General features: G+C 51.8%; 1 protein-coding gene across 1 annotated transcript; it reads left to right on the top strand.

The window, feature by feature from the left end:
* Positions 1–3,364: 3,364 nt before the first annotated feature.
* On the top strand, positions 3,365–3,685 carry LOC308037841 (feather beta keratin-like; the record flags this gene model as incomplete). Its single annotated transcript, XM_080339876.1, has 1 exon — positions 3,365–3,685. The coding sequence occupies one exon, from the start codon at positions 3,365–3,367 to the stop codon at positions 3,683–3,685; it is 321 nt and encodes a 106-aa protein (XP_080196002.1).
* Positions 3,686–18,751: the final 15,066 nt, after the last annotated feature.

The raw sequence follows: 18,751 nt of genomic DNA, 5'->3' as shown, positions 1-18,751 counted from the left end.
GTCACTCAACATAACCTGCTCCATGAACTGAAAAACTGAGGCGAAGAAAGCAGTTTCCTCATCCTTTGCCATGTGATTGCCCGCTGTGGCAGAACGCTAACCCCCCTCTCTCCCTCCCTCCCTCAGTATGGAAGGAGTAGGCACATCTCCCTCTCTCTGCTACTTGAGGCTAACAGCTTCTTTTGTTTGGCCCCAGAGACCCCCTGGCCAGGGCCATTAAGAGAAGGGAGCGCCGAGGCGCCAAGGAGCCGCTGGGCACCTGCGGCCAGTGTGAGGGATGTTTGGAGGCTTCAGGGGCACCCACAGCCAGTGTGGGGGTGCAGAGAAGCTTCTAGAATGCCTACAGTCAGATCTGATCATCCAATATAAAAACTGGATTCTCGTCAAGACTCCGCCCATTCACGGGTCTCTCGGAGCACGAGCAAGATGCTGCCGCCGAGAGCCCCTCCGGGATGGAGACTCCGCTTGCCTTGCAGCCACGGGTGTGAGTAAAACTTCTCCTCGCAGGATTGCAAGTATATTTATACCTTCTGTGCACATATGCACGTGTAACTTTCCGTGCACATTTGCATGCGTACTTTAAATTATTTCCTCGCATAATCGCGAGTGTATTTTCCTCCCGTGCTTCCATGTAAGCATGTGTAATAGTCCGTGCACATTTACACATGTAAGTACATTAACTCTCGCAGGATTGCGAGTGTATTATAAACTTACCCTCGCGGAATCGCGAGCGTACACTTCCCGTACTCACTACGAGTACGTATATCTCTTTAAAATAATCCCGCACAGTGTTTAGGCAAGTCTGTACTTCTCCGGGACTCAGGGGCGACTCTGGCATTGTTTTGAGTGAAGCCACGTGCATGCACACTGTGGACCGCCTGTTGTATTGGTTGCTGCCCCTAAATAATTTTCCTCAACTGATATCCGAAACTTTATTTAAGTCACTTTTGGACTGCTAAAACCCTGTTTCTCACCAGTTTAATAAAAGTTGTTTTGGACTCTGTTGTGCCATAAATTAACCTCGGGGTGCTTCTGTGACAAAAGGTCACCACTAAACCATGTCCCAAAGCACCACATCTACACATCTTTTAAGAACCTCCAGGGATGATGACTCCACCACTACCCTGGGCAGTCCATTCCAGAGCTTCACAACACTTTTGGTGAATAGATTTCCCTAATATCCAATGTAAATCTCCCCTGGTGCAGCTTGAGGCCATTTTCTCTTGTCCTGACGCTTCTTCCTTGGGAAAGACACTGACACCTACCTCACTAAAACCTCCTTTCAAGTAGTTGTAGAGAGCGATAAAGTCTCCCCTCTGCCTCCCTTTCTCCAGGCTACACTTACTGAGGGTCCACTCGATCCCCTCATCAGACCATGGAGACAGATATTAAACAGAACTGGCCCCAGCACTGAGCCCTGGGGAACACCACTTGTGAGCAGCCACCAACTGCATTTAACTCCAGTCACCACAGCTATTTCGGCCCAGTCATCCAGCCAGGTTTTTTGCCAGTGAAGGATACACCTGTCCAAGCCATGAGCAGCCACTTTCTCCAGTTGAATCACTGTCAAAGGCTTTAATACGTTCTAAGTAAACAACATGCACAGCCATTCCCTCATCCACTAGAGTGGGTCACATTGTCAGAGAAGGAGATCAGGCTGGTCAAGCAGGACCTGCCTTTTATCTCCCCACCCTGACTGGGCCTGATCGCCTGGTTGTCCTGTACGTGCTGCATGATGTCACCTAACATGATCTGCTCCATGACCTTCCCTGTCACCAAGGTCACACTGACAGCTCTGCAGATCCTCGGATCCTCCTTCTGTCCCTTCTTCTTACATAAGCAGCACATTTGCCAACCTCCAGCCAAGTGGGACCTCCCTGCTGAGCCAGGACTGCAGATAAATGATGCAAAGTGGCTTGGTGAGCGCCTCCACCAGCTCCCTCAGTACCCTTGGCTGGATCATATCAGGCCCCATAGGTCATTGACTGTCTAACTGGTGTAAGAGGTTTCAAACCATTTCCCTTTGGATTCTGGGGGTTTGTTCTGCTCTCTGTCTTCTACATCAGAGGCTTCGTATCATGAGAATTATTGGTCTTATTAGAAAAACTGAGATGAAAAAAGCATTAAAGCATTTTCTTCATATTTTGCCATGTGACTGCCCCCACAACCAGTAAAGGATGGAGATTCTCTTTATCCCTCCTTTTTTCGAAATGTATCTCTAGAATAATTTTATTGTATTTTAGAACAATAACCAGATTATGTAGTAATTATGCTGTCGCAATTCTAATTTTCCCCCTACATGACCACATGACATCCCTGTAGTCCTCCTGAGTTACCTGCCCCTTCCTGTAAAAGTCATATTCTGTCATTATTATCCAGAGATCCAGCTAAAGTTCTCTGTTTAGCCAGGAATGTCCTCTTCCCCACAGCTTCATATTTTTGCACATACAGACTCTCTATGAACATCACAGAATCCTCGTCAGCCTTATCTCAGAAACCACCCCTGTAGCTCTCTTGCTCCAAAACATTCTGAATGTATAACAAATCCACACAGCTACAAGCTTAAAAGCAAGAGGGGCACCAAGACATGCAGAGATCAAACCCAATCAGGAACCCAGGCCTAAAGAGAGATGTTAGCAAAGAGAAGAGAGCCCAAAGACCATCTTAGAGGCAGCTCCTCATGCCTGGCACAGCTCCAGAGCCAGACCAGTCTGCCGGTGCTGCAAGGAAATGGGGCCCCCTCTTCACAACACACCCTCAAACCACACGAGTGCTGTGGGATGACCTCCCTGACGACACCCCATCTCATACGCTTTGGCCCTGTCCTCTGTCTGCCCTGACACACACCATCAACGACAAGTCCTTGGGCTCTAAAGCTCATACTTAAAAGGTACAGACAGGGCCAGGTGGACACGTCGTCAAGACAAGAACAAGAAATTGGAGCATTGCGGGAAGGAAAACACACCCTCCTCATTCCTGGCCAGGCTGTGGCATCAGACAGCTGCTGGCTGCAAAATGCCGCCATGCGCAAAGCCTGTCCCGCCCCTCGGGGACCGGCATAAAAGCCGGCCCAGCGCCTCTCTCCCTCACACACTCTCCTGACGCCTTCTCCTCCCTCCGCGCTCCACAAGGTGAGCCTCAACCCCCTTCCCCTCCTTCTCCTGCCCCGCCTGGCCCCTCTCTTCCAGCACGCTCTGCCCCCAGCCTCAGCAGCCCTCACGCCTCCCCACCGCCACGCTCCCCACAGCCCCACACCAGCCTCCCCACTCCCTCGCCCTCCTGCACCACCGCTCCTCGCACCCTCAGCCCCCTGCGCTTGCTCAACAGCCTCTCGTCCCTTCCAGGGCCCCTCCACACCACACACATGGCCTGCTATGACGCCTGCCGCCCCTGCGGACCCACCCCGCTGGCCAACAGCTGCAACGAGCCCTGTTCCCTGCAGTGCCAGGACTCCCGCGTCCTCATCCAGCCTCCCGCCGTGCTGGTCACCCTGCCAGGACCCATCCTCACCTCCCACCCCCAGAGCACCGCCGTCGGATCCTCCGCATCGGCTGCCGCGGGCAACGAACTCGGTGCCCAGGGAGTTGCCATCAACTCCGGCGCTTTTGGCTACGGCTTCAGGGGCCTGGGCGGCTTCGGAGGCCTGGGCTGCTTCGGTGGCAGAAGGGGTGGATACATCTGCTAAGGGCTCTCGCCACCTCCCCGTGATGCCAACCACACACACTCTGGAAGCCACGGAATGGACTGAGGATACGCACCTCTAGGCCTTTCCTGGCACAGGGACCTGCTGTCCATGGCTCCTCGTCTCCAGGCACCAAACACGGAAGCAGGGAAGTCGCCAGCCTGCGCTGCCTGCGTACCTCCATGAAGGTCCTTCTCCTCTTCTCCCACATCTTTCTTTGCACCTCAGACCTGTGCTGTTTCACTTGGCACTCCTGCCTTTTCACTCTTTTCCCTCAATAAAATTCTCCTTCATCCCAGCTTGAGATGCAGCCTATTGCCTTTTTCTACCATGGCTCATCTAACTTCACTTGAGAAAAACCAGGACTCAGTAGCTCATCAGGGTGAGTGTAAAAGAATAACACGACCTCTCCCAGGAAATATGCCACCACCAACACCAGCGCCCAGTCGCTTCCAGGATGTGACACAAACCAACCCTGGCTCAAACAGAGCCTTCCGCATGAGAACGCTTCCCTGCGCTCATCTTGGACAAGATCTCTCCCATGTGAGCACACACATGAATAACTCTCTTCCCCAGCATGACTCTCCAGCCCTCCCAGCAAACACACTTCATTCACTCCCCTCTGAAATTTCCACATTGATAACATCCTCCATGTGCCCTTTGCCTCCTGGCTAAAACATCCCAGCTCTCTCATTGTCTTGTCAGGTGGAACATGTTCCAGACCCTTTAGCATCTTGGTGAACCTGCACTTCTCCTACACTAATACATCCATGTCCTTCTTCCACTGGGGAGCTCAGACCCGCACACAGGACCCCACATGGGACGTCACCAGTGCTGAGGAGACAGGAACGGTCACCTCCCTCAACCTCCTGCCAACTTTTTTGCCAATGCTGCCATGGAGACTTGGTAGCCTCTTTTGCCTCAGGGGTTGATTGGCAACTCCAAGTCCTATTGTTCTCCACCAGGACTGCAATGTACTTCTCTGCCAAGATACTTTCTATTCAACTGACTCACAGTCATTCCTGCTACTGCCACTGAGTCGTCTCCAGAAACAGGACTTGGCTTTTCCCCCTGCCCAGCTTCATGACATTCCTCTATGTCCAGTGAAAGGAAATCAGGAAGCTTTTTCAGGAATCCGGAGATCAAATCACCTTTCCCCGTGGACTTATGCACATCCAGATACACAACCCCCACTTTTGGAGGGCAGACGTAAGTCCAACTGACTCACCAGCACCACCAGCCCAGTCCTGCACTGGCCCAACCTGCCTCTTGCCTGCCAGGCGCTCCAGCACCATCAACACACACGCACAGAGACCCTTCCTGCCCCACCTCATCTTCCTCACCAACAAACACTGCTCATGCGGTGAACAACCCTCACCACACTCACCTCCACTGAATTCAGCCAGGTCTTGGGAGGCCAGAGATGCTCTCACTCACTGCAAGCCAGCCAACGTTATTCCAGTTTGTAAAAAGGGCGTGAGTGAAGAGCCAGGAATCTGCAGACCTGTTAGTTTGACCACAGTACCTGGAAAATTAGGGAGAAGATCCAACTGAGCACTGCTGGAAGGCATTTAAGGACAATGTAATCATCAGGTACAGCCAACAGGGGTTCACCAAGGGAAAGTCCTGTGTAACTGATTTCCTTCTTTCTAGGATAAGGTCACCTGCCTCGTGGATGAAGGGAAGCTGGTGGACGTAGCTTTTCTGGATTTTAGGAAAGCTTTTGATCTATCCGCATGGGGGGAGTATTGTGAGCTCTTCTGGGTCGTGCAATTTAAGAAGAATGTCATGGTACTTGAAAGCACCCACAGGAGGGCAACAAAGCTGGAGAAAGATCTGGAAGGCATGTCCCAAAGGAGCAACTAAAGACAGTGGGTTTGTCTAGTCTGGAGAGAAGGAGGCTGAGAGGCGACCTCATTGTTCTCTGCAGCTTCCTGAGGAGGGAACATGGAGAGGGAGGTGCTGAGCTCTTCTCGATCAGATCCAGTGACAGGACACATGGGAATGAATCAAAGCTGCAGCACTGCAGCTTTAAACTTGACATTACGGAACATTTATTTACAGGTGGGTGGTCAAACACTGCAACAGGCTTCCTAGAGAGGTGATTGATATCCCAACCCTGTCAGTGTTGCAGAGGCATGTGGACACTGCTCTTAACACCACGCTTCAACTTTTACTGAGCCCTGATGTGCTCAGGCAGTGGGACTAGATGGTCGCTGCTGGTCCCTTCCAACTGGACTGCTCTAGTCCCGTTTATTCTGCTTCCCAAACCCTTTCCCATGCAAACATCCCCTCGAGGTTCTCAGGTGCACAGCCCCGCGCACCACACACGCCTCCCATTGCCCCTGCACTACGCCCAGTCCCACTCTGGCCCCACAAACACTGCACACAGAAATGGCCTCACCCCTCGGCGCTCACCCCACATTCACCCCCCAAAGCCGTCACTCACCAGCCTCCCCTGCCTGCCGGTCCCGCTCCCCTGGGCCTCTCACCGGCCTCACCAGCTCTCCCAGAGCTCACCAGCCTCAGCCCCCAGTCGCAGCCTCCCCTCCCCACACCAGCCACTGCCTCAGCACTCACTGACCAGCCAGTCAGGGCGCAGGTAACAACCTGACCCTCAGCAGACAGCTTACAATCACTATAGAAGCACCTGGAAGGTTTCACAAGGTGCCTTTCAGGACCTCAAAATCAACATTTCTTTTACAATAGATAATCCTAGGCAAATGGCCCCAAAACAACTGCTAAAGGATGAATGACAGAATGAAGGAGTAGAAATACTGCCAAAACCAAACCAAAGGCCTAAAACTAGGGTAGTTCAGGGGACTTGGAAGGGTAAGATGGAGGGAAATTGTACTGGTTAAATAACAGCCCAAAAAAGATGCGATCAGTAAATACATCAACACACCCTGCACTGCTCTACAGGTGTCAGGGCACCCATATGGAGTCCCTGTCATGGGCCCCCTTGCTGTGGTCCCCAGCCCAACCACCTGGCAGTGCCCATGACACCATCTTCACTCATGGTCAGGTTCTAGGGACAAAAACACAGAGTCCTGTATCCTGCGTTCCCTTGCTGCCAGGACCCTGGGCAACACATGCTGGGTGCCCAGGTCACCACCCCCTTGCTGTGGGGTCCTCAGCTGACCCAAGTGTGCGTCCTTGTTGCACTGTCCCCCTGCACACATGGTCCCCATTCCACGTACGCAGGAGTCCTCAGACCACGGTCCCACCTTGCTGCGGGGTCCACAAATGATCCCTTGGGGGGGATCTCCAGGCCACCATCCCCTCTTCTCTGCAGGCCCCACAGTGACCTATGCAGGGGGTCTCTGGACCACCAGCCTCCCTGCTGCAGAGTCCATGGAGCACCAGTGCAGGGGACACCAAGCAACCGTCCCTGTGCTCTGAGGTCACACAGAAAGCCCCTTTGTGAGGTCATCGTCCTCCTCAGTGTGGGGTCCCTGAGGCACAGCCTGGGGCCCTGAGGACCAGGAGCAGGAACAAGCCTGTGACCCTGCTCTGCTGGGTTGATCTTGGCTGGATGGCAGGTGCTCACAAAGCTGCAGTGGGACAATCTGCTCCAGCGTGGGGTTCACAACGGGCTGCAGGCGAATCTCTGCTCCAGCACCAGGAGCACATCCTGCACCTCCTTCTTCACTGAACTTAATTTCTGTAGGGTGTTTTCTCTTTACATACATCCATCCCTCTCTCTCTTCCAGTTACAATTTTGCAGTAGTTTTCCCCCTTCTTAAAGTTGTTCACACATTTGTGCTACCATCATTGCTGACTGGCTCCGGTTTCACCAGCAACCAGTCTGGTTGGAGTTGGCTGGTGCCATTGAATAGAATCAAATGCTTGCTTCAGGTACAAAAGACCTTTAAGATCATCAAATCCAAGTGTTAACCAAGCAATACCAAGGTCACCACTAAACCATGTCCCCAAGCATCACATCCACACATCTTTTAAACACCTCCAGGGATAATGACTCCACTACTACCCTGGGCAGTCCATTCCAGTGTTTCACAACATTTTTGGTGAATAAATTTCCCTAATATCCAATGTAAATCTCCCCTGGTGCAGCTTGAGCACATTCTCTCCTGTCCTGATGCTTCTTCCTTGGGAAAGACACTGACACCTACCTCACTAAAACCGCCTTTCAGGTAGTTGTAGAGAGTGAGATGGTGTCCCCTCTGCCTCCCTTTCTCCAGGCTACGCCTACTGAGGGTCCACTCGATCCCCACATCAGACCATGGAGACAGATACTGAACAGAACTGGCCCCAGCACTGAGCCCTGGGGAACATCACTTGTGAGCAGCCACCAACTGCATTTAACTCCAGTCACCACAGCTATTTGGGCCCAGTCATCCAGCCAGGTTTTTTGCCAGTGAAGAATACACCTGTCCAAGCCATGAGCAGCCACTTTCTCCAGTGGAATCACTGTCAAAGGCTTTAATAAAGTCCAGGTGGACAACATATACAGCCATTCCCTCATCCACCAAGTGGGTTACCTGGTCAGAGAAGGAGATCAGGTTGGCCAAGCAGGACCTGCCTTTCATCACCCCATCCTGACTGGGCCTGATCACCTGGACATCCCATACGTGCTGCATAATGTCACTCAACATGATCTGCTCCATGACCTTCCCTGTCACCAAGGTCACACTGACAGGTCTGCAGATCCACGGATTCTCCTTCTGTCCCTTCTTCTTACATAAGCAGCACATTTGCCAACCTCCAGCCAAGTGGGACCTCCCTGCCGAGCCAGGACTGCAGATAAATGATGCAAAGTGGCTTGGTGAGCGCCTCCGCCAGCTCCCTCAGTACCCTTGGCTGGATCCCATCAGGCCCCATAGGTTTGTGAGTGTTTAATTGGTGTAGGAGGTTTCCAACCATTTCCTCGTGGATTCTGGGGGTTTGTTCTGCTCCCTGTCTTCTACATCAGAGGCTTCGTATCAAGAGAATTATTGGTCTTATTAGAAAAACTGAGATGAAAAAAGCATTAAAGCATTTTCTTCATATTTTACCATGTGACTGCCCCCACAACCAGTAAAGGATGGAGATTCTCTTTATCCCTCCTTTTTTCGAAACTTATCTCTAGAATAATTTTATTTTATAACAATAACCAGATTATGTAGTAATTATGCTGTCGTAATTCTGATTTTCCCCCTGCATGACCACATGACATCCCTGTACTCCTCCTGAGTTACCTGCCCCTTCCTGTAAAAGTCATATTCTGTCATTATTATCCAGAGATCCAGCTAAAGTTCTCTGTTTAGCCTGGAATGTCCTCTTCCCCACAGCTTCATATTTTTGCACATACAGACTCCCTCTGAACATTACAGAATCCTCAACAGCCTTATCTCAGAAACCACCCCTGTAGCTCCCTTGCTCCAAAACATTCTCAACGTATAACAAATCCACACAGCTACAAGATTAAAAGCAAGAGGGGCACCAAGACATGCACAGATCAAACCCAATCAGAAATCCAGGCCTAAAGACAGCCTTAGAGAGATGTTAGCAAAGAAGAGACAGACCAAACACCATGTAAAAGGCAGCTTCTCATGCCTGGCACAGGTCCAGAGCCCAGACCAGGCTGCAAGGGCTGTGAGGAAATGAGGCGCCCTCCACACAATGCAACCGCAAACCACACGAGTGCCATGGGATGACCTCACTGACAACACCCCACCCCTCCTGCGCTTTGGCCGCATTCTCTGCCCGCCCTGACACGCGCCAGCAACGCCAAGTCCTTGGCCTCTAATGCTCACACTTCAAAGGTACCACCAGGGCCAAGTGGACACGTCCTCAAGACAAGCACAAAAAACTGGAGCATTACAGGAAGGAAAACACACCCTCCTCATTCCTGCTGGCCCTCGCCACCACCCCTAATGGACACCAACTACCGCATTGAAGCTACGGCATGGATTGTGGACTCACCTCTGGACCCTTCTTGGCATGTGGACCTGCTCTCCATGGCTCTTCCTCTAAAGGAGCCAGGAAGATCTTGGTGCTCTGGCAAGACCTCCGTCACAGAAGCAACCTCAGCTGACGCTCACCCTACGTGCAGCTTATACTTGTCACCTTCTCCTTGGTGCTCCTGCCTTTTCACTATTCTTTTTTGTCAATAAAGTTCTCTTGCATCCCAGCCTGAGATGTCTCACTTTACTTTCTTCTCTCAAGGCTTTTCCAACCTCACCCAGCACAAAGACAGGGCTCAAGAAGCAAACTGGATAGGGGGGAAAAGGGCATCAAGACCTGTCCCAGGAATTATGTCACCACCTATTTCACCAAGAACACAGACCGGAATCTGTGGGTCTCCCACAACATGATACAAGCCCATCACTGCACCAAAGAAAGACTTTGACACGAGAACACTCTCCTCAACATGCCTCTGGTGAGACCTCCCTATGACAACACACACTTGACCATCCTTCTTCCCCAGCATCACTCTCGGTCTCTACCAGAAGCCGAATCATAGAATCATTTAGCATTTAGACTTTCCTTATGGCTTCACAGGTCCTGCCAAGTCTGTGGTCCAACACAGGCTTCCTACAGGGTCACATTTCCTGTGGGTGCACCCACCTGCTCCAGCACCAGGTCCTTTACAGGCTCCACGTGGTTATCTCCTCCACTGTGGACATCTCCTGGGCTCTGGATCTCCATCAGCTGCAGGGGGACAACCTGCTTCAGCCCAGTTCTTCACCACAGCCTGCAGGGCAATCTCTGCTCCAGAACCTGGAGCACCTCCTGCTCCTCCTTCTTCGCTGATCTTGGTGTCTCTAGAGATTTCTCTCCCACATTTATTCCCTCCTCTCTTACGGTTACTGTTCTCAAGTAGTTTTTTTGCCCTCATAAACATGTTTTCACAGCGGTGCTACCACCATTGCTGGCTGGCTCAGCTTTAGCCAGCAGTGGCTCTGCCTTGGAGCTGGCTGCCCAGTCTTGCAGAATCATAGAATTGGTTGGGTTACTAAAGAACTTTCAGATCATCAAGTCCTGCTGTTAACCTAACAATAATCTACCACTATTAACCTAACACAAGTCTACCACTAACCCCTGTCCTCAAGAACCACATCTACACATCTTCTGCACACCTCCAGAGATGGTGACTCCACCACTGCCCTGGGCAGCCTGTTCCAATGCCCCAAAACCCTTCGGGAAAAGCCATTTTTCCTAATAGCCACACTAAACCTCCTCTGGGGCGACTTCAAGCCACTTTCTCCAGCTCTGTCAATTGAGAGAAGAGATCAATACCCTCTGCTCTACAACCTCCTTTCAGGCAGTTGCAGACAGCGAGAAGGTCTCCCCTCAGCCTCCTGTTCTCCAGATTGAACCCTCCAAGTCCCTCAGCTGCTCCCCATCCCAACTGTGCTCCAGACTTTTCACAAGATTTCTTCCCCTTTTCTCAATTCACTGCAGAACCTCAAGCTCTTTTTTGTCATTAGGGCCCAAAAATGAACCCCAGATTCTGCGTGCAGCCTCACCAGCACCAAATACAGGGGGATGCTCACTGCCCTGCTCCTGCTGGTCACAACTGTGATGAAACAGGCCAGAATGCTGTTGGCCTTCCTGACCACCTGGGCACACGCTGGCTCATGTTCTGCCAGCTGGTCACCAGTAGCCCAGGTCCTTTTCCAACAGGCAGCTTTACAAACTGTCTTCCACCAAGCCTCTGGTGTTCCATGGGGTGGTGGTGATGCAAGTGCAGAATCCAACACTTGGCCTTGTTGAACCTCAGACAACTGGCAGCTTATCATCGATCCAGCCAGCCCAGATCCTTCTCTAGAGCATTCTTACTGTCCAGCACATCAGCATTCCTGCCCAACTTGATGCCATCTGCAAACTTACTAAGGGTGCACTCCATGCCCTTGTGCAGATCACGGAGAAAGATATTACACAGAACTGGCCCCAGTACAGAGCCCCAGGGAACCCCTCTTGTGAGCGGCCACCAACTGCATTTAACTCCAGTCATCACAACTCTTTGAACACAGCCATCCAGACGGTGCTTTAGCCAGTGAAGATTACGCCTGTCCAAGCCATGAGCAGACACTTTCTCCAGGAGAAATTACGTCAAAGACTTTACCAAAATCTTACTACACAGCATACACAGCCATTCCCTCATCCAATAAAGTGGGTAACCTTGTTCTTACCAGGAGATCAGGTTGGTCAAGCAGGACCTGCCTTTCATAAATCCATGCTGACTAGGTCTGATGACCTGCTGGTCCTGTACCTGCCATGTGATGGCACTCAGGATAATCTGTTCCACGACCTTACAAAGCAACAAGGTCCAACTGACACATCTGTAATTCCCCATATCCTCTTTTGGGTCCTTCTTCTAGATGGGTGTCACATTTGCTGACTTCCAGTCAATGGGGACCTCCCCAGACAGTCAGGTCTGATGATACATGCTGCAAAGTGGCTTGGGGAGCATCTCAGCCAGCTCTCTCACAACTCCTGGGGAGAACCCATCGGGCCTCCTAGACCTGTGTGTGTCCAAGTGGTGCAGCAGATCACCAACCATTTCCCCTTGGATTCCTGGGGCTTTGTTCTATGCCCCATCCCTGTCTTCCAGCGCAGGGAGCTGGGTGCACAGAGAACAACTGGTTTTATGCTTAGAGACTGAGACAAAGAAGGCATTAAGGCCTTTCCCTCATCCATTGTAAATGTGTTGCTCCCTGAATCCACTACAAGTTGGAGATTCTCCTTCGCTCTCCTTCTGTTGCAAAAAATATACCGAAAAAGTTTGTATTGTCTTTAATAGCAGGAGCTGGATTAGGTTCTAGTTGGGCTTTGGCCCTTCTAAATTCCCCCGTGCATAACCTCAAAATATCCTGGTGTTCCTCCTCAGTATCTTGCCTTTTCTGGCAGACGTCAAAAACTCTCTTTTTTCTCATGAGTTCAAGCCAAACCTCTCAGTTAACGCCAGGCCAGTCTGCTTCCCTGCCAGCTTGTCTTTTGGCATACGGGGACTGTCCCTCACACGTGGTGGAATCTTCTGGTACTTTCTCACAGAATAAAACCATGACGCCCATATGCTAAAAACACTGTGCTGCATAAAATTAATACACACAGCTATAAGCTTACAAGAAATAGGGCACCAACAGACCCACAGAGCACAATCAAGACCAAAGGCCAGGCCTAATGAGAGGCTTAATGAGATGGCAGCATGCAGGTGCGGGATCAAACACCACAGAAGGGGCAGACCCTCATGCCCAGCACAGCTCCAAAGCCCAGACCAGTCTGCCAGCTCTGCAAGGAAATGAGGCACCGTCCACACAATGCAACTACAAACCACACGAGTGCCATGGGATGACCTCACTGATGAGCCTTCCAAATGAGAACGCTTCCCTGCGCACATCTTGGGAAAAATCTCTCCCATGCCAGCACACACATGAATAACTCTCTTCCCCAGCATGACTCTCCAGCCCTCCCAGCAAACACACTTCATTCCCTCCATTATGAAGTTTCCACAATGATAACATCCCCCATGTGCTCTTTGCCTCCTAGCTAAAACATTCCAGCTCTCCCAGCCTCTCCTCAGGTAGAAGATGTTCCAGATCCTTTAGCATCTTCATGAAACTGCACTAATACATCCATGTCCTTCTTCCACTGGGGAACTCAGTCCTGCACACAGGACTCCACATGGGACATCACCAGTGCTGAGGAGAGAAGAACAGCCACCTTCCTTTATCTCCTGTCAAGACTTTTCTTAATGCTGCATTGGACACTGGTGGCTCCTTTTGCGTGAAGGGTTCATTGCCACCTCAGGATCCATTTGTTCTCAACCAGAACCACAAGGTCCTTCTATGCCAAGCTGTTTTCTATTCAACTGTCCCCCCATCATTCCTTTTGCCAGCTCTGAGTCCTCCCCAGAACAGCACTTGGCCTCTCCCCTTGCTCAGTTCCATGAGATTTTGCTGTGTCCAAGGAAATCAGGAAGCTCCATCGGCAATCGTCTGTTCAAACCACCTTTCCCCATGGACTTATGCACACCCAGATACACAACCCCCCCTTTTGGAGGGCAGACTTAAGTCCACCTGACTCACCGGCACCCCCAGGCCAGTCCAGCGCTGGCCCAACCTGCCTCTTGCCTGCCAGGCGCTTCAGCACCATCAACACACACGCACAGAGACCCTTCCTGCCCCACGTCATCTTCCTCACCAACAAACACTGCTCATGTGGTGAACAACCCTCATCACACTCACCTCCACTGAATTCAGCCAGGTCTGGGGAGGCCAGAGATGTTCTCACTCACTGCAAGCCAGTCAACGTTATTCCAGTTTGTAATGGAAGCACCACCGCTCCTCGTACGCTCAGCCCCCTGCACTTGCTCAATAGCCTCTCGTCCCTTCCAGGGCCCCTCCACACCACACACATGGCCTGCTACGACGCCTGCCGCCCCTGCGGACCCACCCCGCTGGCCAACAGCTGCAACGAGCCCTGTTCCCTGCAGTGCCAGGACTCCCGCGTCCTCATCCAGCCTCCCGCCGTGCTGGTCACCCTGCCAGGACCCATCCTCACCTCCCACCCCCAGAGCACCGCCGTCGGATCCTCCGCATCGGCTGCCGTGGGCAACGAACTCGGTGCCCAGGGAGTTGCCATCAACTCCGGCGCTTTTGGATACGGCTTCAGGGGCCTGGGCGGCTTCGGAGGCCTGGGCTGCTTCGGTGGCAGAAGGGCTGGATACATCTGCTAAGGGCCCTCGCCACCACCCGTGATGCCAACCACACACACCCTGGAAGCCACGCCACACATTGAGGACAGGCACCTCTAGACCCTTCCTGCCACATGGACCTGATGTCCATAGCGGCTCCTCGTCTCCAGGCACCAAACACGGAAGCAGGGAAGTTGCCAGCCTGGGCTGCCTGCGTACCTCCATGAAGGTCCTTCTCCTCTTCTCCCACATCTTTCTTTGCACCTCAGACTTGTGCTGTTCCACTTGGCACTCCTGTCTTTTCACTCTTCTCCTTCAATAAAATTCTCCTTCATCCCAGCTTGAGATGCAGCCTATTGTCTTCTTTTCCAACGGCTCGTCCAACTTCACTTGAGAAAAACCAGGACTAAATAGCCCATCATGGTGGGAGGAAAAGAATAACACGACCTCTTCCAAAAAATATGCCACCACCAACACCAGCGCCCAGTGTTTTCCAGATTGTGACACAAACCAACCCTGGCTCAAACAGAGCCTTCCGCATGAGAACGCTTCCCTGAGCACATCATGAACAAGATCTCTCCCATGCCAGCACACACATGAATAACTCCCTTCCCCAGCATGACTCTCCAGCCCTCCCAGCAAATAAACTTCATTCCCTCCTCTCTGAAATTTCCACATTGATAACATCCCCCATGTGCTCTTTGCCTCTTGGCTAAAACATCCCAGCTCTCTCAGCCTCTCCTCCGGTGGAAGATGTTCACAGTATCACAGTATGTTTGGGATTGGAAGGGACCTCAAAAGATCATCAAGTCCAATCCCCCTGCTGGAGCAGGAACGCCCAGGTGAGGTCGCACAGGAACATGTCCAGGCGGATTTTGAATGTCTCCAGAGAAGGAGACTCCACAACCCCCCTGGGCAGCCTGTTCCAGGCTCTGTCACCCTTACTGAGAAGAAGTTTTTTCTCAAATTTAAGTGGAACCTCTTGTGTTCCAGCTTGATCCCATTACCCCTTGTCCTATCATTGTTTGCCACCCAGAAGAGCCTGGCTCCATCCTCATGGCACTCACCCTTTATATATTTATAAACATTAATAAGGTCACCCCTCAGTCTCCTCTTCTCCAAACTATAGAGCCCCAGCTCCCTCAGCCTTTCCTCATAAGGGAGGTGCTCCACTCCCTTAATCATCTTTGTTGCCCTACGCTGGACCCTCTCCAGCAGTTCCCTGTCCTGCTGGAACTGAGGGGCCCAGAACTGGACACAATATTCCAGATGGGGTCTCACCAGGGCAGAGTAGAGGGGAAGGAGGACCTCTCTTGATCTAACCACCCCCCTTCTAATACACCCCAGGAGGCCATTAGCCTTCCTGGCCACAAGGGCACAGTGCTGGCTCATGGTCATCCTGTTGTCCACCAGGACCCCCAGGTCCCTTTCCCCTACACTGCTCTCTAATATGTAATTTCCCAACCTAAACAAGAACCTGGGGTTGTTCCTGCCCAGATGCAGGACTCTACACTTTCCCTTGTTAAATTTCATTAGGTTATCCCCCGCCCAACTCTCCAGCCTGTCCAGGTCTCTGATGGCAGCACAGCCTCTGGTGTGTCAGCCACCCCTCCCAGCTTAGTGTCATCAGCAAACTTGCCGATAGTGCACTCTATTCCCTCGTCTAAATCGTTAATGAATATACTGAATAATACCGGCCCCAGTACTGACCCCTGAGGCACTGCACTAGATACTGGCCTCCAATTAGACTCCGCACCATTGACTACCACTCTCTGGCTTCTCTCCTTAAGCCAGTTTGTAACCCACCTCACTACTCTATTGTCTAGACCACACCTCCTCAACTTAGCTGTGAGGATGCTGTGGGAGACTGTGTCAAAGGCTTTACTGAAGTCAAGGTAGACCACATCCACCGCTCTGCCATCATCCATCCACCTTGTTACATTCTCATAAAAGGCTATGAGGTTGGTCAAGCATGACTTACCCTTGGTAAAGCCATGCTGACTGCCCCTAATAACCCTCTTATCCTTGATATGCCTTGAGATGGCACCAAGGATAAGCTGTTCCATTACTTTCCCAGGGACAGAGGTGAGGCTGACCGGTCTATAATTACCCAGGTCCTCCTTCTTGCCCTTTTTGAAGACTGGAGTGACATTTGCTTTCCTCCAATCCTCGGGCACCTCTCCTGTTTCCCAAGACTTGGCAAAGATGATGGAGAGCGGTCCAGCAATGACCTCAGCCAGCTCCCTCAGCACCCACGGATGCATCCCATCGAGACCCATGGATTTATGGATGTCCAGACTATTTAATTGCTCCCTAACCCAGTCCTCATTGACTAAAGCAAACTCCTCTATTGACCTGGATTCACCCGGGGTCTCAGGGGCACAGGGCTCCCCAGGACAGCCTCCAGCAGAGTAGACAGAGACAAAGAAGGCATTCAGTAATTCTGCCTTCTCTGTATCTTCTGCCACCAGGGCACCCTGAACCTTGTGGTCGGCTGAACCCCGCTGGCTCCGGTTCTTGCTGGGCTGGCTCCGATCATGACTGAATGTTCCAGACCCTTTAGCATCTTCATGAAACTGCACTAATACATCCATGTCCTTCTTCCACTGGGGAACTCAGTCCTGCACACAGGACTCCACATTGGACCTCACCAGTGCTGAGGAGGGAAGAACAGCCACCTTCCTTAACCTCCTGTCAAGACTTTCCTTAATGCTGCATTGGACACTGGTGGCTCCTTTTGTGTCAAGGGTTCATTGCCACCTTAGGGCCCATTTCTTGTCCACCAGAACCACAAGACCCTTCTCTGCCAAGCTGTTTTCTGTTCAACTCTCCCCCAGTCATTCCTGCTGCCAGCTCTGAGTCCTCCCCAGAATAGGACTTGGCCTCTCCCCTTGTTCAGCTCCATGAGACTCCCCTGTGGACAGGGAAACCAGGAAGCTCCATCATCAAACGTGTGTTTAAACCACGTTTTCCCACGGATTTATACACGTCCATATACACAACCCCCCCTTTCTAGGGGGCAGATGTGAGCCCACCCAACTCTCCGGCTCCAACAGCCCAGCCCTGCACTGGCCCAACCTGCCTCTTGCCTGCCAGGCGCTCCAGCACCATCAACACACATGCACAGAGACCCTTCCTGCCCCACCTCATCTTCCTCACCAACAAACACTGCTCATGCGGTGAACAACCCTCACCACATTCACGACACATCTTGGGAGGCCAGAGATGTTCTCACTCACTGCAAGCCAGCCAGCGTTATTCCAGTTTGTAAAAAGGGCGTGAGTGAAGAGCCAGGAATCTGCAGACCTGTTAGTCTGACCACAGTACCTGGAAAATTATGGAGAAGGTGCAAGTGAGTGCTCCTGAAAGGCATTTAAGGGCAATGTAATCATCAGGTACAGTCAAGGTTGGCTCGCTAAAGGAAAGTGCTGTGTGACTGATTTCCTTTCCTTATACAATAAGGTCACCTGCCTCGTGCATGAAGGGAAGCTGGTGGACGTAGTTTTTCTGGATTTTAGTAAAACTTTTGATCCTGTCCCAAATACGGGAGTATTGTGAACTGTTCCATGCTTTAACTTCTACTGAGCCCTGATCCGATCAGGCTTTTGGACTCAATAATCACTGTAGGTCCCTTCCAACTGGACTGGTCTAGTCCCGTCTTTTCTGCTTCCCCAACCCTTTCCCATGCAAACATCCCCTCGAGGTTCTCAGGTGCACAGCCCCGCGCACCACACACGCCTCCCATTGCCCCTGCACTACGCCCAGTCCCACTCTGGCCCCACAAACACTGCACACAGAAATGGCCTCACCCCTCAGCGCTCACCCCACATTCACCCCCCAAAGCCGTCACTCACCAGCCTCCCCTGCCTGCCGGTCCCGCTCCCCTGGGCCCCTCACCGGCCTCACCAGCTCTCCCAGAGCTCACCAGCCTCAGCCCCCAGTCGCAGCCTCCCCTCCCCACACCAGGCACTGCCTCAGCACTCACTGACCAGCCAATCAGAGCGCAGGTAACAGAGTGACCATCGGGCAGCAGGTAACAACCTGCCAATCAGGAGGGTGGTTACAGCTGCTACAGAAGCACCTGGAAGGTTCCAGAATGCACCTTTCAGAACCCCAAAATCAACACTTCTGGTATAATAAATAAGATAATCCTCCCCAAATGGCCCCAAAACAACTGCAGGAGGGTGAACGAGGGAATGAATGAGTACAAAGGATGTCAAAAACCAAACCAAGGCCTCAAACAAGAGTAGTTGAGGGGACCTGGAACGGTGAACACGGGAATGAATGAGTAGAAATGCTTCCAAAAAACAAACCAAATGCCTCGGACAAGAGTAGTTGGGGATATTTGGAAGGGTAAGATGCAGGGAAATTGTCCTGATTAAATAACACTCCCAAGAAACTCTAATCGGTAAATACATCAACAGACC

Source organism: Nesoenas mayeri (assembly GCF_963082525.1).
Source record: "Nesoenas mayeri genome assembly, chromosome: 2".
NCBI lineage: Eukaryota > Metazoa > Chordata > Aves > Columbiformes > Columbidae > Nesoenas > Nesoenas mayeri.
The sequence above is the reverse complement of the archived record's forward strand: the minus strand, read 5'-3'. Positions and strand labels throughout refer to the sequence as shown.